Below are 23,816 nucleotides of genomic sequence, written 5' to 3'. Positions count from 1 at the left end.
AGCAATTAAGCTCCTGTTTTAACCATTATCGCGCAGCCATGGATGGTTAACGTTGTTTGTTTTAGGGCCAGACCAATATATCGGTCGGGCTGATATGTCAACTATTATTTGACATTTGTTGATGACAGTATCTGTAATTATGCAGCCAAATTAGGTTTTTAACTACTTTCAACTTGGCATGCCTATTTAACCCATTTTGTGCGGGAACCCCTTTTGGTGTTTTAAACATTATGTTATAATTTAGCTATTGAAAAATAGCAGATCTACAAGCTCGTAGCGCGCCACTCGGTGGCGCGCTACGAGCTTGTAGGTCTGCTATTTTTGAAAAATCGTGAAAATATTTATTTCAGAAAACTGGAGGATTTAGAATATTTTTTTTTAATTTTGAGGTCAGGCCTAAATGGGTTAAAAACTAAGAAAATGTCAATGTTCTCAAATACAATATCAGTAATCGGTGTTTTATAGGAGTCGGACCGAGAAATCAGACATGCCGGTCAGGCTGTATAGTTCTTCCTTCAGAAGGAGGCTGTCACAAACAGGATTTGCAAAACGGAATAACTGAGTGTGTCCAACACAACAGATTTCAAGAATATCTGATGAAGCTGCTCTTGTGTATTTTCAATATTTTATCAGGCTGCCAGAGGCGTGCGGAAAATAGACGCGCCACTATGCACACACACACACATACACACACATGCGCGTGAACACACACACACGCACGCATGCGCGCACATGCACACGCACACACAAACGGACCAGTAAGTCTGGACAATATCAAATCAAATATTGTTGACCGAATGCCTCTATATAGAATACATAGAATGTTTGGAGAAACGATGTAATGCAGCATTCAAGGCCAGAAAGAAACTATATTTAAGCCGTATCACCATATAATTACAATCTCAGACGACATCTAGTCTTGCATCACTGTCTATTTAAATGTGACCCAACTTTCAGCTCTACAACGTCATAAAATCCTCAGAATTCATTTGTGTGTTTGTCTGTAAATCGTGTCAAAGTAACACGGGGGATTATACGTTGCACGAGGTGCAAGGGTCGAGGACAATGATGATGGTGTGTGTGTGTGTGTGTGTGTGTGTGTGTGTGTGTGTGTGTGTGTGTGTGTGTGTGTGTGACTGTGTGTGTGTGTGTGCGTGTGTGTGCGCGTGTCCGAGTGGAAGAAGAGTGCATTGCTGCCGTTATCATACACTATTAATCGAAAACTCCAATTCGTATTTCTACGGTAAAAAACAGCCCAAACGCACAGAACTGTTTACGTAGGCTCATTATGTAGGTATATGCATAATGTACTCATTGCATCAGACACTGGATTCCCTTTCAGAATACCCCCCCCCCCCCCCAGCCCTCTCTCTCTCTGGTTCTCTCTCACTAATTCTGTCCATCTCTCTCCTCTCCCTGATATGACTGCAACCCTCCTTGTTTTCACTGTCGCCCCTCCTCAACACCTCTATCGTTAGCGACTCTATCGCCTCTCGTTGCAACACACACACGCACACGCACACACACACACACACACACACACACACACACACACACACACACACACGCACACACACACACACACACACACACACAGCGCGTTGTCGTCGGATGTACCTAGAACTAAAAGAAGATAAGGCTCAGTGAGGATGTGATTGTGTCAGAGGGAGAAGAGAGACATTAATGGTCCAAATTAGGGATGTTAACAATTCATCGTTAATCGCAGCTAAGAAATTCTCCAATTAAACGTAACAGTTAACAATGAATTGAAAATTCTGCGGTTCTATCATTGGGCGGTTTTCTGTGAATGTAATGCTGTCTGCATGCGCGTGGCCGAGGAACGCAGATGTGGGCCGGTTACCAAAGAGAAGTCCCCTTTACCCCCACCTTGGTAGCCACAGAAACGTCTCTGCTTTTGCATGTGATGTGACAGACAAGTCAGTGCACTTTTCATTTCAATTTATTCCTCATAAAAAGATGCCATTGCCTGGCCCTGTATCGCAAATGGCCAAATAAATATTTGACTAAGGAATATAATATGCCTTTTGTATAAACTAACTGGTTAATCGATCGGGTTACCGATTATCAATTAATGAATGAAGCAATAATTTGCATCCCTAGTCCATATCGATCAATTGTGTTCCCCCTTGGATCAATAGAACTAGCGTAGTAAGTTATTATGTATTGTTATTGGTATGGTATCACTTTTTTATATATATTAATGTTATACTATCATTTCAATCTTAGTGCTTTGCCAATTATTTGGGGGGTTCCACTTATCAGGGACCGTCGCAGTGCAACGCGTTGTGAGCTTGTAGATCTGCTATTTTCAGCATGCAACCAATGCAAAATGACTTAGATCTCTTGTCCACCAGTCCCTTCCTAACATTTCAGCCTAGTTTTTATTTGTTGACGATATTGTCAATACATTTAGTCATAGTTTTAGTCATCATATATTAGTTCATTTAGTTTCCATAATTCCATTTAGTTTTCGTCAGTGAAAACAGGTAGTCGACGAACATTTTGCGTCATAGTACTAGTCGACGAAATCAACACTGCGGCCTTACATGACATGGAAGGATGGAAGAGTCCCAAATCGTCCTTCTTTTTGTCCAATATTCAGAGGAAGTAACTCAACCGAACGTGTTGGTTTTGGGACAACCAAACTGCATCAGGGAATCGGTTTCAAAAGTGCCTAGTACCACTAGACTAGAACAAAAGCCAAATAAAAAATGATGTAAAAGTAAAAAATAAACTTTACATTTTTCTACATTTAATTTGTGTACTCATCTCATTCAGTAGTCATTCAGTTGTGAAAACAGACACTTAGTATAGACTTTATTAACATGCTTTGGGCCAAGAGGCCCCTATAGGGCCTAGGCTTTTTTTCTATCGTGGTCCGTCCTCTGCAAAATATCGGAATCGGTATCGGCAGATATGACCCTGCAAATATCGGACATCGGTCATAATTTCATAATCGTGCACCCCTAATACAAATATTTTTAAACTAGCAGATGCACAAGCTCACAATGTGTCGCAATGCAACCAATTGTGAGGTTGTAGATCTGCTATTTTCAAATGGTCGAAATGTATAGTGGTTACTGTATGTTTTGTAATAATAATCCAAATCTACAAAGTAACTAGTAACTAAAGTTGTCATAATTTAAGTGGAGTCAAAGTATCTCTGAGATGTAGTGGAGTAGAAGTATTGTTAATTGGAATTACTCAAGTAAAGTACGAATACCTCAAAATTGTAATTGAGTACAGTACCTGTACTTAAATGTAAATGTACTTCCTCGGGAGGGTTCTGAAAGGCCTCTACAGTGTGATTACGGCCATTCAACGCAAGTGCAATGGTAAAAAAACCAAAAAATAAAACGTTTATCTACCGAGCAAAAGCCAAAGCACGGTAAATTCCCTTAAAAAACAAAAGGCCTGCATCCAGTCTGGTCCTAAAAACAAACAAATTGCCTTCCTCAATTAGATGATGCAGAGTGACACAGGACACATCAATGAGGTGTAGGCTCAAGACACAAACACACATGGCATACTGATGCAAACACGCGTACAGCATGAGCACAAATGTGTGTGTGTACAACACACAACACGCGCACACACACACACACACACACACGCACACGCACACACACACACGCCTCCCGTCTTACCTGTGGGGATGTGGTTGAGCGCCGATGTCTTCAGCACCTCCAGGGGCTGCTCCTTGGTCAGGAGACCCTCTGTGGGAGAGAGCGAACACTCCGCTTCAAATATGGTCCGCAACATCAAGACAGACCTTCACGCAACTCAGTAGTACACCACAACCAAGAATAGAAGAAGAAAAAAGGACCAAAAATAAAAAATAAAAATATAAAGTGTTCCAATAAGTGTCAGGTCATCTGCAAGTCTTCTGCCATCATCAACAACGGAGCTAAGAGGCGATCCATGGCTGCTGACAGGACACACTGTGCCCGGCTCAACTGCAGAGGTCCTGGGGCTGCGCGGCGCTCGCAGGTGGGGCCCCGGGATGAGGCTTGGCGTCCGCCAAAACGGCCAAAACAAACGAGGAGGGGAGCGGCCTTTAATCGGCATGTAGTTCCCTCGTCTTCGCCTATACGAGTTCAGCGCGCGCGCGAGCGAGAGAGAGAGAGAGAGAGAGAGAGAGAGAGAGAGAGAGGCGAGGGGGGGATGTACTGATAGCGACTGTGCTCAGCACAGCAAATGTGGCTGGCAGGAACAGGGAGGGAGCGAAGGAGAAGGAGGGAGGGAGAGAGAGAGAGAGAGAGCGGTGGAGCAGGGGAGGGGAGGGATGGGGAGGTGGAGACGAAGAGGAGGAGGGGGGGTGAGATAAAAATAGCTCACCCTTTTGTGTATAGCAGCACATGCAGAGCACGCACACACATGCACACACACACACACACACACACACACACACACACACACACACACACACACAGGCAGGCACAGCACAGACTCAAAGACACAGCGCGGTTGCCATGCTTGTCTCTCTCTCTCTCTCGTGTGTGCATCATGCAGTGTGTGCATGCACGTGTGTGTGACTGCGGCCATGTGTGCGTGTGCGGGCGTGCACGCAAGTGTGTAGGCTGTAATTATAGTGCCGACATGAAAAGGCTTTTGTAGTTGCCGAGTCCAGGGAAGACATGGCTATAAAAAGCAGCGCGACAGAGGGGGGGGGTGGGAGGAGGAGGAGGAGGACGAGGAATAGGGGCGAAGACAGAGGTAAGAAGGAGGGAAGACAGGAGTGGAGAAACACGAGGGGCAAAGAGAAGCGCTGAAAAGATGGAGAGAATAGAAGCAAAACAGCGGGAGGGAAGGGAGAAGTGGAGAGCACGGTGGTGGTGGTGGGGGGGGTTGAGTGAATTGATATGCACAGCAATAGGCGCATGAAAACTGTGACTACTGACACGCGCACGCACGCAAACACACAGTCACACAAACAAAAGACAGAAATAGCTACTGTACTGTATGCTGAATGGTAAGCAGACTGCATATGATATAGGCTACACAGCTCCGGGACATCGCAGTCGCTCTCAGTGTGTCGTTACGCCTGATTTACACGTGGATGCGCTTCGCACATGCCCGCCCGCCCGCCGGAAATAGCCGATCTGCAAGCTCACAACGTGTTGCTGCGCGGCACGGCGTGAGCTTGCAGATCGGCTATTTTCGGTGCTCGACATGGAGGCGCAGCAGAGTATAAACTCAGGCCTTATTCCTCTACGAGGGAGATGAAAACCTACCCATGTAAAATCCCTTTGGTGGAATAAAAAAGGACTGAAAGAAAAAAAACAGGCTAGCGTCTCGCTGTGCCGTTTCCATTTCGGGAACTCTCCGCGGACCAGACTAGGGATGCGAGCGTGCACGTGCGTGTGCGACTGTGCGTGCGCAGCAAGGGGCACACACACATGCACACACACACACACACACTTAATCAGCCAAAACACTGGAGGATGGATGCGTTGCGTGCACTCATCATCACCAAGGTGTGCCAAGTGTTTGTGTGTTTGTGTGCATGTGCGTGTGCACGTGCGTGTGTGTGTCTATCTGTGTCACGCCAAGTGGTGTGAAAAGGCCTCTCCTCGGCCGCTGTGAGAATTAGGTGTGAGGAGCATCAGAGCGTCTGATCAGACACAACTACTCCATCCAAACAGGTGCCATCGAAATACGTTTTATACTGTTTTTATATGCCATATATATCATCGTTGTCTGGTGGTAGACAGACGTAAACACTTTCAACCAGATCTACAAGAGCAGAGTGTGACGCATCATGATGTGCAGATCAACAAGCTCAGAACGTGTCGCATCATCACGACGCGTGGGCTTGTAGATTGGATATATAGTTTAATACTTTTGTGCAACAATTTTGAGGTATTTGTACTTTACTTGAGTATTTCCAATTTCCAATAGTTTTACTTCTACTCCACTACACCTCAGAGGCATAAATTGTACTTTTACTTCACTACATACAGTACAGTATATTTGAAAACTTTCATTACTAGTTACTATTATTACAAAACATACATTTATGTGAAAAAAGCCAATCTACAAGCTCACTTGTAGAGCTCACTTGTGAGCTTGTAGATCTGTTATTTTCAAAATATTTTTGAAAACTTTAAATGGGACATTCTGCACAGTGAATACTTTCTACTTTTGGTACTTAAGTACATTTTTAATTCCATTCCGGACTTTCACTTGAGTTCTATTGCCACCACCGGTAGACAGGTGGTTGAACCACAACGATGCCTATAGTGGACGGCTCATGGATCGCTGCTTCTCCAAACAAACACCTTGATCCATGTTAGCCGATATCTCCGGCTAGCACATTCAAATGACTCCTTCCTTCCTTCCACGCCTCTAAGGTTTTGCAATGAAAATGAGGTACGCGTGTACGTGCGTGCGTACGTGTGTGTGCTTGCATGTGTGTGTTTGTGTGTGCTTGCGGTGTGTGTGTGTGTGTGTGTGTGTGTGACTGTGTGTTGTGTGTGTGTGTTGTGTGTGTGTGTGTGTGTGTGTGTGTGTGTGTGTGTGTGTGTGTGTGTGTGTGTGTGTGTGTGTGTGACTGTGTGTTGTGTGTGTGTGTTTGATGACGACACCTGCAACCCCTTGAGTAATTCTACACCAGGTTTGCACAAATGACAGCAATAAGCTTAACGTGTCCGGCGTTAAGTGTGGGTTATAGGGTGATGGCTGGCTTTGTCTGTGGTTAGTCGAACATGGCATCTAGGCTTTCACTATGAACCACACGCCGGGTCACCTGACACCGGCACGGAGGGAGTACAGGTGTGTGCAACGCATGCACACACGCACACATACACACACACAGAGAGAAATATCATGAACGAGACAGACAGGGGGAAAGCGGAACCGCTGGCGATCGACACGAGGGGTTGTGTAATTAAGAAATGAAACGAATGCATAACAGATGCACATTTTTTCTGAGGAGAAGTGCCCTTCTACTAGTGGTGCTCACCCCCAGGGCAAGTGGATCCCCAAATAATTGGCAAAAAAACACTCAAAATGTTGCGAGAATATTTCATAATTAAAAAGATCATAATGTAAACCGCTTGGAATCCGTGACATTAGCTCCTCGAATGATCCCAGCCGGGAACACAATCAATCGATCGATCGATCAGTAAAACAAACACGCCCACCCATCTGACCAGCACTATTCTGAGATTTTAAACTGCCCCCCCCCCCCCCCCCCCCCCCATCCACAAGAGGTTGAGCACCACCACCCCATACCTAGGCAACAGAGTCCATCAATCTTGTATGTAGCCTAGTTACCCCCCCCTCCTCCTCCTCCATCCTCCCAGGGTCCCACTGGGAAGGCATCGGGAGACAGAGAGGCTATAAATAGCCTCAGCTAGCCTCAGGCTAAGAGCCATGTCGACTCGAGCTAATGCAGCTAGCGCGCTCGTTACGAGCCTGCATGTTATGATCTGCACAGTAAATGGAGGGCACTACGGCCAATACAAATGGTGGAGACGAAAAAAAAGCTGCATTGTTGTCAGCTCCTTTTGTGGCGCGTGTGCCTTAATTAAAAAAATAAAATGAAAGAGAGAAAGAAAGAAAGAAACAGGTGGACTTGAATGGTTGGTCGGCGGCGCGGCCGTCGTATGATGGAGAGGGTCTGTCGTTATCTCCGAGGGACAGAGATGTTGCGGCGCCGAGGACACCAATGATTCACACAAACACACAAACACAACCACAAGTGTAAATGCTACGTGTGTATGTATGTATGTATGTATGTATGTATGTATGTATGTATGTATGTATGTATGTATGTATGTCAATATAGATCTCTATCTACCTCTATCTACCTATCTACTCTATCTATGTACCTACAGCATGTACCTATCTACCCATCCATCCATCCATCCATCCAACAGAAGTACTCTGAACGTAATAAGAAGTGAATATCCTGCCCAGGCGGTGGCGTAACCGTCTGGGCACCCGACTGGTAATCCAGTCGCAGTGTGCCGCGGGTTCGACTCCCGAGCCCGACACGGCCTTTACTGCATGTCTTCCCCCATCTCGCTCCCGTTTCCTGTCAGCCTACTGTCTGTCCCTTCAAAAAACAATAAAAGGCGTAAGCCGCAAAAAAAAATCTTTAAAAAAAAAAGAAAATAAGTGAATATCCTTACTACTGTACGTCTGTGTTCCTTTGCATGTTACTTTATATACTGTTAGTATATAATGTACGCACGCACGCACGCACGCACGCACGCACGCACGCACGCACGCACGCACGCACGCACGCACGCACGCACGCACGCACGCACGGGAACAGAAACATAGGAAGGATGTTCCCTGCTCATTACATTCAGAGCACTTCCGTTCCTGGCTTTTGGAGCAGGGTGACTCTGGTGGACAAGGTGAGTGGGACAAGAAGCACCTTTTGGAGCAGGGTGACTCTGGTGGACAAGGTGAGTGGGACAAGAAGCACCTTTTGGAGCAGGGTGACTCTGGTGGACAAGGTGAGTGGGACAAGAAGCACCTTTTGGAGCAGGGTGACTCTGGTGGACAAGGTGAGTGGGACAAGAAGCACCTTTTGGAGCAGGGTGACTCTGGTGGACAAGGTGAGTGGGACAAGCAGGGTGACTCTGGTGGACAAGGTGAGTGGGACAAGCAGGGTGACTCTGGTGGACAAGGTGAGTGGGACAAGGGTGACTCTGGTGGACAAGGTGAGTGGGACAAGAAGCAGGGTGACTCTGGTGGACAAGGTGAGTGGGACAAGAAGCAGGGTGACTCTGGTGGACAAGGTGAGTGGGACAAGAAGCAGGGTGACTCTGGTGGACAAGGTGAGTGGGACAAGAAGCAGGGTGACTCTGGTGGACAAGGTGAGTGGGACAAGAAGCAGGGTGACTCTGGTGGACAAGGTGAGTGGGACAAGGAGCAGGGTGACTCTGGTGGACAAGGTGAGTGGGACAAGGAGCAGGGTGACTCTGGTGGACAAGGTGAGTGGGACAAGGAGCAGGGTGACTCTGGTGGACAAGGTGAGTGGGACAAGAAGCAGGGTGACTCTGGTGGACAAGGTGAGTGGGACAAGGAGCAGGGTGACTCTGGTGGACAAGGTGAGTGGGACAAGAAGCAGGGTGACTCTGGTGGACAAGGTGAGCAGGGTGGAGCAGGGTGACTCTGGTGGACAAGGTGAGTGGGACAAGCAGGGTGACTCTGGTGGACAAGGTGAGTGGGACAAGAAGCACCGTTTTGGAGCAGGGTGACTCTGGTGGACAAGGTGAGTGGGACAAGGAGCAGGGTGACTCTGGTGGACAAGGTGAGTGGGACAAGAAGCAGGGTGACTCTGGTGGACAAGGTGAGCAGGGTGGAGCAGGGTGACTCTGGTGGACAAGGTGAGTGGGACAAGCAGGGTGACTCTGGTGGACAAGGTGAGTGGGACAAGAAGCACCGTTTTGGAGCAGGGTGACTCTGGTGGACAAGGTGAGTGGGACAAGAAGCACCGACGCCATTAATCAAACATGCGCGCCGCCTCGCCTTGAAGAGCCACTTCCTGTTGGGGGCCACAAATTAATGTCTCTTTCCGAGGGCGTCCGTCCGTCCGTCCGCCCGTCCGGCTAGCTTTAAACTTTAGTTACTAGTTACTTCGTACCCTAACTTCAACCCTAGCCTAAATACATTTTAGCCATTTGAAAATAGCCAAACTACAAGCTCACAATGCGTCGTTGAAATGAGACAATCTGCACAATGAGTACATTTGTATAAAGCGCTGATAAATGTGATATAGTATGAGTGAAGCCAACCCTGCAGAAGTCTCTAGATGGGTGCTACACCAGAATGTTGCGTACAGTACTTAACATCAGCACGAGTACACATCTGTATGATGGAATTCCATGGGCTAGCCAGAAAATAGCAGCTAGGAGAATGAGACTAGCAGGACACTGCCAAAGACACCAGGAGAATGAGACTAGCAGGACACTGCCAAAGACACCAGGAGAATGAGACTAGCAGGACACTGCCAAAGACACCAGGAGAATGAGACTAGCAGGACACTGCCAAAGACACCAGGAGAATGAGACTAGCAGGACACTGCCAAAGACACCAGGAGAATGAGACTAGCAGGACACTGCCAAAGACACCAGGAGAATGAGACTAGCAGGACACTGCCAAAGACACCAGGAGAATGAGACTAGCAGGACACTGCCAAAGACACCAGGAGAATGAGACTAGCAGGACACTGCCAAAGACACCAAGAGCTTCCAGCCAGCGAGTTAGCGCTGTGGGAACGAACACACGGGCACCGGTCGCGAGGATGTCCCACATTAACAGATGTGGATGTGCTCAAGAAAGACGCAGGAGCGCAAAGCACCAACAAGCTGGGATGACTGGACGCCACGATGCGGAGGGCTCGTCTGAGGACAACCTAGAGAGAGAGTGGTTCCACGTTGTGGAGCAAATGCAGTCATTTCATTATCAAATCACAAGCGATGGCACACATAGGTACCGGAGGGGGGGTCAGAAGGGTCAGCATGTCCACTATTGGGAGATGACTGGTCTAATTATTATTATTTTTTCCGACCCCATTTTGTTGTGCAATTGTCGTTGTTTAGGCTACACAGCGCTTGCCTCGTGTCTCGCTGCAACGACCATTCTGCAGTGCAGTCGGTTGCTCTCTCAAGGTGCCAGACACGCTAATACACAACAATGATCGTTCCTTGTTGGTATGCTGCTGGCTGTAGTAAGTGTGAAAACAGCAGGGCTCGGGCTGCTAAATGATTTGTTGTGACATGCTTGCTGACCTAACCTGACTCCGCCAGATGGGGCAGCAGAGAGTACACTGGGTTCCCCCCTCCTGCTCCCATCTGGGAACTCTCAGGCAGACTTGATGCCCGGTCACAAAACGGCCTGGCCAATCAGCGGCAGCTAGAGGCGGGATCAAGGCATACACAGTGCTGCCTTGATCCCGCCTCTAGCTGCCGCTGATTGGCGGAAAAAAGGAAAGTGCTAGGAGGAGGCAAGAAGCCCAAAGGGCTTATACGAGGCCTCAACCTGTGTACAAGAACCAAACATTTAAAAACATGATTTGAATGCAATATACTTAACAGATAACATGATTGCAAAGTATACAGAAGAAGTCTAGAACGAAACACTTGATTATCTACAACATGAATATCAAAAATGGATTGTCAACATGCTTCTATTATTATGTAATAATAATAATAAAGACAAACATGGAAGAGACACAATTTAACCCATTTTGGGTGGGAACCCCTTTTGGTGTTATGTTATGCTTTAGCTATTGAAAAATAGCAGATCTACAAGCTCATAGCGCGCCACCGAGTGGCGCGCTACGAGCTTGTAGGTCTGCTATTTTTGAAAAATCGAAGAACGACTGACATAGAAACATAGCTTTTTCAGAAAACTGTCAGGATGTAGAAGACATTTTTAGAATCTGATCTCAGGTCAAAATGGGTTAAGTGATCTGGTTAATCAGAACATACTTAAATAAATAAAGGGAAGACAGTTGCAGAGCAGTAGAGTATTTGTCGTATAGTGTAGTACCTCTGTATTGAGCAGTAGAGTATTTGTCGTATAGTGTAGTTAGTACCTCTGTATTTGAAAACCTTCTGTCCGATGAAGGACGCGCATGCAGCCACGGGCCCAGGCCGGGCCGACACTCTGGAAGTGAGCGGCCGACCGGCGCCATGTCAGAAGGCACAGCGAGAGGACCTGAGAGCAACCAGGCTGTAAAGCGTAATTGGCGCTGACGGCTAGCTGGCAGAACATAGTGTATTCCGTTTCTTGGGGTACAAAAGATGCAGGGTTGGGGTGGGGGTGGGAGGGGGTTGCGTTAGCAGGAGCCCAGAGGGACAAAAGACATGGCCCAATTCTCTTTCATTAGGGTCATTTTCCCGTGGGCAGTCTTCTGTGACAGGGGTCGGGGAGGGGGGGGGGGGGGGGGCTGCTACTCGTCTACAGCCAACTTGTGTAGGACTCTGCAAGGAAGGAGAGAAGTGACAGCTCGCCTGACCCCCCCGACTGGCCGCACTGCGGAGACCATCTGAGTTTGCCAAGGATTTCGGGGGGGAGTGTCTCATTGAGGGGCGGTCCGACTCGACCAGAGTGGACTTGGACAATAAATAAATGTGTCTCATAAAAAAGTTAAATGTTTAAAGGATACAGTATAGGATTTACTTCCAATAAAAGCATAAGAGCCTGAAAGGTCAATATTCAACAGTCAACTTGTGCATTTGTGTGTGCAAAACGCAGCCAGCCTTGCCACAATTGAGAGGGAGGGGTGGGGTGTTTTTGTGGGGTTTCGTGAGGTATGGTGGGTTGGTATGGGTGGGGGGTTGGTGACTTAGGTCAGTGGTTCCCAAAGTGGGGTCCGGGGACCCCCAGGGGTCCTTGAGGGAGTTCCAGGGGGTCCGCAGCTAAATGATAGTTTAGAACCAAACCAAATGGACCCATTTGGTTCCAATATAAATTGGGGTCCCAGAGATAGAAATGCCATGGTTCAGCGCCAGTGCTGTAGGTGGTGGTAGCTCGCCAGTGCCAGACGTTTTTCACCAAACAGCTAAAATGGCCGACAATTAGTTCCGGTTCAAACTCTAGTAAACATCTGCTAGTTTTTTCCACAGGACAGCAACAGAGGTGAATGATCCGGGCTAAAATGCTAAAAAAAGCGAATTATTATTTATTTTTCTCCGGACTATTGGCAATAAAACAAATCTCGGGATGCCGGGCATGGCATCGATTGCAAAGGTAAGTTAATCTCGTTCTTTCGGGGGGTGGCGCTTAACCAGTTAAATGGGGGTCCATAGACTAATGCATGTCAAACTGGAGGTCCTTGAAATGAAAGAGAGTTGAGAATCACTGCTAGAGCCGTAAAAATCTTCTTGGCATGTATTTCTGGCATGTATTTTCAAATGGGGGTCCGCGGGCAAATAAATGTCCTTGGCATGAAAGGGTTTGGGAACCACTGAGAGTCCCTGGGGGGTTGTCGTGAGGCAGAACAGTCGAGGCTCCACAGCACCAGACTCAATATAATAAGAACAACAAAACACTTCACACACAACCACCGCCATTATAAAAGGGACGAATCAACACGAGAGGGCCAAAAATAATAACCGTTTGTTCACACTGCATGCACGTGCGCATATCTCTGTGTGTGTGTGTGTGTGTGTGTGTGTGTGTGTGTGTGTGTGTCTAAAAATAGACCCACGGATAAGCCGGGCCCTCTTTATTACAGCGAGAGAGCTTTTAACCCCTTCACCTCTGGATTAAGGTTGTGTGATGTGTGTGCTTTGTGTCAAATTTGTGTTCTCTTCTCTTTCTTCCTCTTTCTCTTTTCTTTCTTTTTTTCCTGTATTTTGTTTGTTTGTATTTTCTTTTTTCCTCTGTTTGTTTTCCCCTGTTTGTTTTCCGCCCCCCCCCCCCCCCCCCCCCCTTGTGTGTTAGATGTATTGTATATATTATTATTTCTGTTGGTGTAAATAGGATAGGCAAAATAAGCCACTGGCTTCAGCCTATACCTTTTTGGTCTAAATACTAATTTATAATGAAATGTAATCAATGCATTCAATGTTCAATTCTTTGACCAAAATAAACTAAACTAAACTAAACTAAACTAAACTAAACTAAACTAAACTAAACTAAACTAAACTGCTTTAGGAGCAGTGCAGTAAAAAAGGGGTCGCCGTTTGTTTTTTATTCTCCAAAAGAAAAGAAAGAAAAACTTGCAGTACAATGTCCTTAGCATTCTCTTTATTGTGACAGAAGGCTGGGAAATGTGAGACGGCGCACGGGGGACACCGTCGGGTTTCGATCGTGAGTCAATGGAATATAACCACCCTAAGGAATACTATCTGTACCAAGTAGACCGCTACTATTTCAATAGTCTTGAGAAAAAATGCTGCTACTTTTCCCAAAGTGACTGCAAAAAAATGCTATTTGTTTTCAAAACAAGCTTTATACGAATTCCGGACTTTTACTTTTTTAACCGAGTATTTCTATATTGCAGTGTTATTGATACTTTTACTTAAGTAAAACATTTGAGTATAGCCTACTTTTTCCTCCACGGAGTACAACACAGGAAGGGTCCACTTTCTCCTCTGGGAATGATCGGGTTTCGTTTTCATAGTTCTATGTATTGCCATAGTTTTAAATATCCAATAGCGTTTTATCTCATGTTATTAGCACTTTGACAATGAGAAATCAATGCACTCTTTGTATGGTATCAATAATTACAAGCTGTCTACAGTGTAGTGGGTAATATACAGTATAGCGTAAAAATCACACCCGCGTGAAGTGAGGGGCGCGCTCTCATCATACGCCATCATACATCATCTCATTCCAGCCGATCACAATTTGCGTCCTTGTCTTCCATGTTTGTGTTTATGCACTTTTGTCTTCAATGTTTGTGCTTACACACTTTTGTCTTCAATGTTTGTGCTTAACACACTTTTGTCTTCAATGTTTGTGCTTACACACTTTTGTCTTCAATGTTTGTGCTTACACACTTTTGTCTTCAATGTTTGTGCTTACACACTTTTGTCTTCAATGTTTGTGCTTACACAAACACTCAACGCTGGACATAGGAGCTGGGCTGAGTGTTGGCTCATAGTAAACCAGAAATTGATCGACAAATTATTCAGAGGAAGTTTCCACCCAGAGCCACTGGAAGTCTGGAATGCATAAAATAGTGAGGAATATGTGAAAGTAGGACATTGTGTGGAGAATTCAGTCTCACTACTAAATCCTAGCCCTGGGCCTAGACTTCGACTTAGGTTAAATATAGTGCTGTATTCCAGCAAAATTTAACCACATAACAGCAGCATTTTTGGTCCTGTAGCCTGGATAATTATCTGTCAAATTGGTTGTATGTTGAGTTATTGATGGCCTTTGGGTAATTCTGGCCCTAATTCAAGTCCACTTTATTTCTTTTCTGCATCTGTAAAGCAGCCTAAAACAAAGGGGCACGTCAAAATAGTACACAGTTCAAGGTGGTGGCCTGCATTCAGAATGGTTGTTGACAGCAACAGTGAACGCAGGCAAGTGTATATGGCATGAGCTTGGATTGAAATCCAAGAGGTCCTGGAACCGAATGGAACCAAATGGAGCCCTAAGGGTCCACTTGGTTCCATTTGTATAAACTCCCAACGATTAAATTAACTCTCTGGATTGCACAGTGTACGAGCTAATGCACCCCTCCCACACACATGACAACCCCCCATCTCGCATTTCTTACATTAGTAAAACCTGTAATATTAGACTGTGTGTGTGTGTGTGTGTGTGTGTGTGTGTGTGTGTGTGTGTGTGTGTGTGTGTGTGTGTGTGTGTGTGTGTGTGTGTGTGTGTCTGTGTCTGTGCATGCATGTGTGTGTGTGTGTGTGTATGTGCGACAGTGCGTGCATGTGATAAAGATTCCTCCAGCTCCCCTTTCTGTGTTTATGTCGGCAATGGTGTCTTACCATCCCTGTCAGAACTCCCCACAGACTATGTAAACAAAGTTGAGAGACACACATACGCACACACTTTTGTATGAATTCTGCATGCACACAGACACACACACACACACACACACACACACACACACACACACAACCGCACGCACACAACCACACAACCGCACGCACGCACTTGAATTACTTGGGACAAGTTGCGAGCATGGCCTAAAAATGTTTAGTACGTCATTTAAAAATAGCCGACATAACTATTCGTAACTATTTTAATCGGTGTGCCACATCGCCGGCACCACACAGCTAAGTATAAAATAGGGAAAACTGAAACCCTAACCTCTAAATGCTAACTTGATGCACGCACGCACACACGCACGCACGCGCGCACGCACACGCACACACACACACATCCTGCATCTTTGTTATGTACAGTAGGTACATCTCAAACCCCTCCACCCCACCCCAAATAACCCTCACTGCGGGGGAGAAAAGACGCATACATCGGGTCTCCTTCTGCTGGTACACAGCCAGCTCTCCTCCACCAAGACCCCTGCAGTGCCTCCTTGTGGCAACAAAGTAAAGGGTACAGTGGCACTCCCAGGCCAAGCTTTGGGGGCGATATTCTGAATAGGCACCAGCTGAATTGCTGAACCGGTACTGACAATCTATCATTTCCGGGGGACTCGCTGGACAGTTTCGTATTCGTCAGAAGCGCTAAAGCGGTAACGCAACGTCACAGGGATTATTTTATTGAGATCCTAAAACATGGATGTTCTGTATGATCACCTCAATCTGAGCTGCAATTCCGAGATAAACACCGCTAAAGATCGTCGCTAAGATTACTGTGGATGGAAGCAATATATTGAATGACGGGACGTCACAACGCGGAAGCAAAGCGTTGCCCGGCGATGGAGACGCCAAGAATCGGTAAAATAAATGAGCATCATAACATTCTAGGTGATCTGTGACTATTAAAAAATGTCAAATGTCACCTTTAGCAGAGAATGAGCTAGAAGGTCATTCTGAACAAAAGGAAACATGGGGGGTGGTGTGGGGCTGATGCTTAGCCCTCAGGCACGTAAGGCTTTCCGTAAGGTCAACCATTACACAAGAGCATCATTATTGCAGATTTCAATGAGAGCCCGGTAACAACCATCATGGGCCCACCAACCTATTCACTCAATAGGGAGTCCTGTTGCAAGTTGATGATGTCAAATGCCCATGGTCCAGTTGGGTCTAACCTACAACATTGGTGGGATGCATAATCCCGCCACATTGGGCATATGACATCATCAACGTGCGACAGGAGTTTTCCCTATTGATTGAAAATCAGACTATTTCTAAGATAAATAAATATTTAAGGTGTTTTTCATTTCTAATGTTTTAATTTTAGTATAATGTTTTAAGGCATATAAGTCATAAAGCCAGGGATCCTTTTAAACATGAGCTACTGGCCGTGAACGTCCTGTTCTGAAAAAGAACTAGCAAGACCTTCCAGAACCGTGCTACCGGTATGCAGCAACCTCAGCTTGACTAGTACATAATGATAACGTGCAGGTGGAGGAACTCTCTGAATGCTTTCAACTCTGTGGGCTCTGATCTTCAAGTGGTTTCCATGAGGGCATGACGGAGCCTGAAAGTCCCCAAGCCAAGCCCGTAGGACCAGACATGACTGGAGTGGAGTGACCTCCTGGGCACACACTTAGATCGTAAATGGAGCTGTGGAGGAAACACCCGCAGTCCTCACAGGTCTCAATATTGTTGATGGTGTCTTTACAACCAGGGAGTTCGCCAGGGTGAAATCCACACTGAAGCCAGGGGAAAAGTGCTGGGCCAGATGGCATTGCCCCAGATATCGTTAAGAATTGCAATCTAGATGACATCACGCTGGAGATCTGCAACCATGCAGGCTCTCATGGAAAACAACAAGCCGGATATATGGTTTCTCGCTTACCTCATCCCAGTGCCAAAATCTGGTGATCTCTCACAACCAGACACAGAGGCATCAGTATATGGTGTCTCTCTGACATCATCCCATTGCCAAAATCTGGTGATCTCTCAAAACCAGACACAGCGGCATCAGTCTGACATGTATCGTTACAAAGATGTACAACCACATTTTGCTGAACAGGATTATAGTGCACTATTGACCCCCACTTGAGGGAGAACCAAGATGGCAGTTGAGAGGGTGGGACCACCCTAGTTGAGAGGGTGGAACCACCCTAGTTGAGAGGGTGGAACCACCCTAGCCCACATCTTGGCCTTAAGGAGGATCTCTGAGGAGGGGAAGAGGAACAACCTGCCAGTTGTGCTGCGTTTCATTGACTGCAAAAATAAATCCATTTGACTCAATACACAAAGGCATGGCGATGAACAGTGAGGAGTTTGACATGCTGGTGGGGGTGTTGCAAGGGAACCCCCTCTCACCCTCTGCCTTTTCATGATAGTCCTGGTCTATTAAAACTCATTCTATGCCAAAGTAGAGATTTCTCGTAGATTGGTACTTTACCCATCTGTGTCTTTTTTTTCTTCTATTAATTCAGAAAGGTCTCAGAAAGGAAAAGACCAGCTCAGTGCGCTTGTTGTTAGAGTGTCCGCCCTAAAACTGGGAGGTCGGGGTTCAATCCCCAGACGGGTCATACCAAAGGCTGTAAAAGAAAATGGGACCCAATGACCGCACGGCTGCGGCTCAACGCTCCAAGAAATGGCTCAAATGCGGAGAACAAATCTCGCATACAGCAATGCATGTGACAAATACTCAGACTTTAACTTTAACCTTTAACCCCGTATTTTGTATTTATTTTTTAATGTTCCAGGCCCCTGCCACGATGTGGCAGGGGCCCCTGCCCTCTCGATGTGATGTGTAGGGTGTGTGTGTGTGTGTGTGTGTGTGTGTGTGTGCAAACTGTGCATGCGTGCGTGTGTGTCTAGGAGGGATATGCAAAGAGTCAAAGTTCAATTACCATGTGTTAAATTAACAATACAGTGATCTTCGTCAAAGCTTCAAAAGACAAACACACAACACTATCCCGATTGCTGACAGGCCATATTATTTCCATAGTGTGATCAAATCCATAAATCTGTATACATCTACATCAGCGCTGAAGCTGCATAGAGCCCAGGCTCTGAGAAGATCACATCTAGTCTTGGTAAGAGAGAGAGAAAGAGAGAGAGAGAGAGAGAGAGAGAGAGAGAGAGAGAGAGAGAGAGAGAGAGTAAACGCCTAACCCTGTTCGTTTGACCCATTAATTGATGTTATTTTCCTTTCCATGAGTGTTATTGTGTCATGACATGAGGCTGTAAAATGTTAGATAATATTTCGCCTTGTAACCTAGATACATAGCTCTTTCGAGGACGAAATGAGCAGTGTGTCAAGTTCATGGGTTCAAAAAAAGGGCTTGTGCCCACACCATGTTGTGCCCGCACACGCACACACACACACACACACACACACACACACCAAACAAATGAACATGATTCCAATGCACATGCTGACACAGTGTGCTTTTGTGCATCTTCTTAATTAATATCTGAATAATGTGATTCATTAAATATATGCTTCTGACAACAGAAGCCAAGGGAGCTTCAGAAGCACCACTACCATTCACAAATAATCACCTATAGTACATTCACTCACTCTGGGCGTGAGTGGGGGGGGTGTCTGACTCTGAGTGTGAGAGTGTGTGCGCATTGATGACTCATGCACAGAGCTCAGCTCTGGCAACGGCGGTAAACACTGTCGAATTTCCTGGAAGCCCCTTGCCCTTCTGACTAAGAATGCCATCACCTTCCTTTTCAAAACACTCTAATCCCAGAGAAGCTGGCATTTTTATTATCATCATTATTACTACTACAGTGGTCTTATTTATAGTTAATGTGATCTGCCTATACGTTTTAAAAAACATACTGTACCAGCTGGATATAAAACATTATGCCTAAAGCATGGGTGCTAAATGCATGGGTGCACACGGTGCTGAATTAAGATCAATCTAAAGAAGGAAGGAGAACACACAGGCATCGGTGTGATTGTTCCATTTCACAGCTGGGCTTGAAGGGATGCGATTTAGAGGAAGATCAATATATTGGTTTTGCTGATATATCGGCCATTATTTTACTATTTTGATCTGTATCTGCAATTATGCAGCTGATGTGATGTGAACCACTTTTACCACTTTCAACTTGGTGTCCCTCCCGAATGCCACAGACGAAAAACAGTCTAAGTCCACACTATTTATCCGTGGATATTCGTGGAAGGGTCAGAATGAAATTTGGACTTAGACTGTTTTTTGTCTGTGGTACTCATTTATAGGTGAAATTTTTCTAACGCTTTCAAAGAATTCCCAATTCTATTCGCTTATAGATTGCCTACTTTTGAACAACTTTAAGCAAATCTAAGTTTTTCAAATACGGTAGATCAGAGTAGATTTTGTACTTTTTGACAAATAAGCATTATCGGTAATCAGTATTCCAGGATCAGAATAGAACACCAAAAGACTGGCATCGGTTCAACTCCAATGTGACTGTTTTGTGTCAGAGCCGTGAATCGGTGAAAATGGATTTTCGGACAATGCCACACCTATTCTATTCTTATGCATTCTTTCCTTTTTTGTTGCTCATCACATGACTGGCCACGAGAGTGACAGACGCACACTCGCACACACACGCACGCACGCACGCATGCACGCACGCACGCACGCATACAGACACAGAAAATGTATAAAGGAGCCGCCGACCACCATCTCCTTTTTATCTCCACAAGGGCTGTCACTATAGGAACTGATAAGCATGCCTGCTGAGTGACCGCAACCACAGCGAGGCCCCAAAGCATCGTGGGAATCAACGACGCTCACTTGATGACAGACACAGAGTGCAGAAGTTGCTAATAGTTCTTATGATAATCCTTTTCAAGTCTGGTGCGCGTTTGCTAGTTTGTGTGTGTGTGTGTGTGTGTGTGTGTGTGTGTGTGTGTGTGTGTGTGTGTGTGTGTGTGTGTGTGTGTGTGTGTGTGTGTGTGTGTGTGTGTGTGTGTGTGTGTGTGACTTGATAGCTGTGCCGGTAAAGCATAACAGATAAAGCTTTGGCAGGGTACAGAATGACATTACGGTCTAGTTGACATTGGCAACTAGACGCCCACCCAAAAAAAGAAAAAAAGAAAAACACACATTTAAGAAACTGGCCATGACACCGTGGGCACACTTAGGTCAAATCAACGCTTGATCACACAACAAAATGTGGCCAGTGCAGCTACATAATCACTCCTGTGCAAACAATCCATGCATGTTTGCTGATTATGTCCACAAACAGTTGTCTCAGGTCTGTACATTCATGAGTAGGGCTGCAACTATTGGTTATTTTCTCAGTGATTATTCTATTGATTACTTTTGCAATTTACTGAATAATTGAGAAGCATGCTTTTATATTGTTTTTGATTACTTTTTATCAACGAATCGACACAAAAAATAGCAATGTGTAACAAAACAAATGTGTTTTGTGTTGTTTAATGTATATACATATTTGTCCTACAATATGCCAACAATAGGGATCTCAGGCAATGTAATGGGTCAATGTAATGGGTCCTGGGACCCAGGGGTGGTCTTGTAGATCGGACCCAGTGACATTTTATGAGTCCTACTTCAACGACGTTAAGAGTACAGTACCGAGTACAGTATTGCATCTCAGGACTCCCTGCGGGTGACATGATTCTCAATTTAGTGAGTCTAAGGATGCAGACTATTTGCATATCACTGCTCAGGTTAAAAGTGTTTTTCATAAAATGTAAATAATTCAATCCCCCTCCCCATATTATTCTATTCAGATTATATTAAAACAATTATGTTTTATAATAACAACATAATCAATTCGTTTGATTAACTGATATTGTTTTTCTCCCACACAAATATGAAGCCAGTAGTCGGCCTACTACTGTATACATATTTTTTTAATGGCCGCCGGCCTATATATTATATACACATCTAAATAAATAAATAAAACAAAATCCCCATTACTGCAGGAATAAAGACAATGACTTAACCCATTTTGGGCGGGAACCCCTTTTGGTGTTTTAAACATTATGTTATAATTTAGCTATTGAAAAATAGCAGATCTACAAGCTCATAGCGCGCCACCGAGTGGCGCGCTATGAACTTGTAGGTCTGCTATTTTTGAAAAATCGTTAAAATGTGACTCAAATCTTTCAGAAAATTGTCATGATTTAGAACACTTTTTTTTATTTATTTCGACGTCAGGCCTGAATGGGTAAAGCACAGAATCATAAACGTACAGTACACGCTGCTAAGCTCATCACGGATTATAAAGATGGGTTCAAAATATACAGTAATGTATAGTACTGACATACACGAGGCATGATGCAGGCCAGCCAGCATGCTACAGGGTCTACTAGTATGCACGCACTGTCGCACACATATCCACCGAAGGCTTTATTTAGAGTCAATGATCTGATGGGCCATGCATGCGCCGCCGCCGGCTAGCACCAACAATAACAAGCCCCTTTTGAGAAGTCAAGAGTATTTTTCAGATGGGGGTCCATGGTCAAATACATATTAACCCATTTAGGCCTGACCTCGAAATTTAAAAAAAATCTTCTAAATCCTCCAGTTTTCTGAAATAAATATTTTCACGATTTTTCAAAAATAGCAGACCTGGCGCGCTATGAGCTTGTAGATCTGCTATTTTTCAATAGCTAAATTATAACAATGTTTAAAACACCAAAAGGGGTTCCCGCCCAAAATGGGTTAACTTGAGGGTCCTTCATCAGGGTGTCTTGAGACACAGTTCACTGTCAAAACGTCAGGTATTGGTGTTTGATTTATTGGTATATGATGTGTGTTCTCTCTCCTTTTTGATGCCAGTTAGTATCATCTCAAAAAGACTATGGTACGCCTTTTCTTACTCTTCATTAAAGGCCACTCATTACCCTATACAGCACCACAGGGGGGTGGTTCCAGACCCACAGGAACGCACCCAGGGTGCCGGCCCGATTCCGGCGAGCCGCCGCGCATCCGAAACGGTTGAGAAATGACAGAGTTACAACCATGCTGTTTTCGTGCTCAGACGCACCCACACACCCACACACCCACCGGCCCACCCACACACATAGTCACTTAAGGAAGTGGTTGCACCACTTGAAAAAACTAACAAGACAAATAATAGTATACTTTGACACCGGCTGATACAGTACGTTTATCGCCTTCTCACTATCAGGTAAAGCGAACAGAAACGTAATTTGAAACTTCTGTCCTGACGTTTTAAAAATTCTAATTGACCAGTAAGTGGAAAGCACTTTGGGTCAACTTCTGTTGTTGTTAAATGTGCTATATAAATTAAAAAAGGTGATGACTTGACTTGACAGTAAATAATAGAAGTAAAAGAATAGAATTAGGTTTTACCAGAGGCATGCCGAATGTGATCAGGCATTAGAACAGGCAGCCTAATGACAACTGTTGAGCTGGCCTAATCCGGGGTAGATCTAACAACGTAATGCGCTCGGCCCTACTTTGGCAAAGAGTATTGGCTTGGCTCAACGGCGCTCATATCCTAACTAGATGTGTCTAGCCTTTGTATGCTTTCCATTGTGAGGCTATGGAGTGGACGGCCGCGTTAACTCCTGTCATATGTTTCATATGTTTCAGTACACAATTGTGATAATGCCAAAAGGTGGTTGCAGGGTGGCCTAGCGGTGCATTGCGAAACCATCTGTAACCAAATGACCACAGGTTCAATCCGCGCGAATGGCTAGCACGCTCTTTGCCGGCCGCTGTGAAAGTGTCCAGCGGCGAGACATCAAGCCCCTAGCTATTCACTCAGTGTAAAGTTACTGACTGTGGAATTTTAGCAACAAATAAAATGTGTGCCACAAACCCGCCTGAAATAACATTTGGTTATCCTTGTTGGTCCATTCAGATGTATGCGTTTCATGTCTGAAACCGGAGCTCATGCTCGTGCCCCCCTCTCCCCCCCTTCCCCAGCGGTTCCCTCTGCGATGGTATTTATAGTGCACACATTCCCAGGTGTACAAAGTAAACATGGCTGACAGCGTCATACGCCGCGCAGGCCAGGACAGGAAGCTAACCCTCCTCGCCTGCCGCCCGCTGTGGCCGGCCCATTTCAAATTACACCAACCGCTTCTCACAAGCGTGAAATTCATGTTCATTACCCTTTTCCCCAAGTTTTGTGGTGGCAACGTTATAGTAAGCTTTGGCGAGTCAAAATATTAGTGACTGAAATGTTGTGATTTTTCTAGTAACCAGGATATACATACACATCAAAATAATACATACACAACTGTATTATATAGCAGTGAAACTAGACAAATAGCCAACACAGCATGACAATGGAATAGGGTTGGGAGATATGAATATCACA

The 23,816-nt window shown here is 45.4% G+C and overlaps 1 protein-coding gene across 1 annotated transcript in view; it reads right to left on the bottom strand.

Annotated features, from left to right (window-relative positions):
* LOC306917519 (histone deacetylase 4-like) overlaps nucleotides 1-3,783 on the bottom strand; it is a gene marked incomplete at its 5' end in the record, with an annotated part of 81,704 nt that extends 77,921 nt beyond the window's left edge. The window contains one exon of the mRNA XM_079495794.1: nucleotides 3,669-3,783. Within this exon, the coding sequence (XP_079351920.1) occupies nucleotides 3,669-3,783 (115 nt within the window). The remainder of the gene's footprint in view (nucleotides 1-3,668) is intronic.
* Between the last annotated feature and the right edge of the window lie 20,033 nt (nucleotides 3,784-23,816).

This window comes from Electrona antarctica, assembly GCF_951216825.1.
Source record: "Electrona antarctica genome assembly, chromosome: 24".
Lineage (NCBI taxonomy): Eukaryota > Metazoa > Chordata > Actinopteri > Myctophiformes > Myctophidae > Electrona > Electrona antarctica.
The sequence above is the reverse complement of the archived record's forward strand: the minus strand, read 5'-3'. Positions and strand labels throughout refer to the sequence as shown.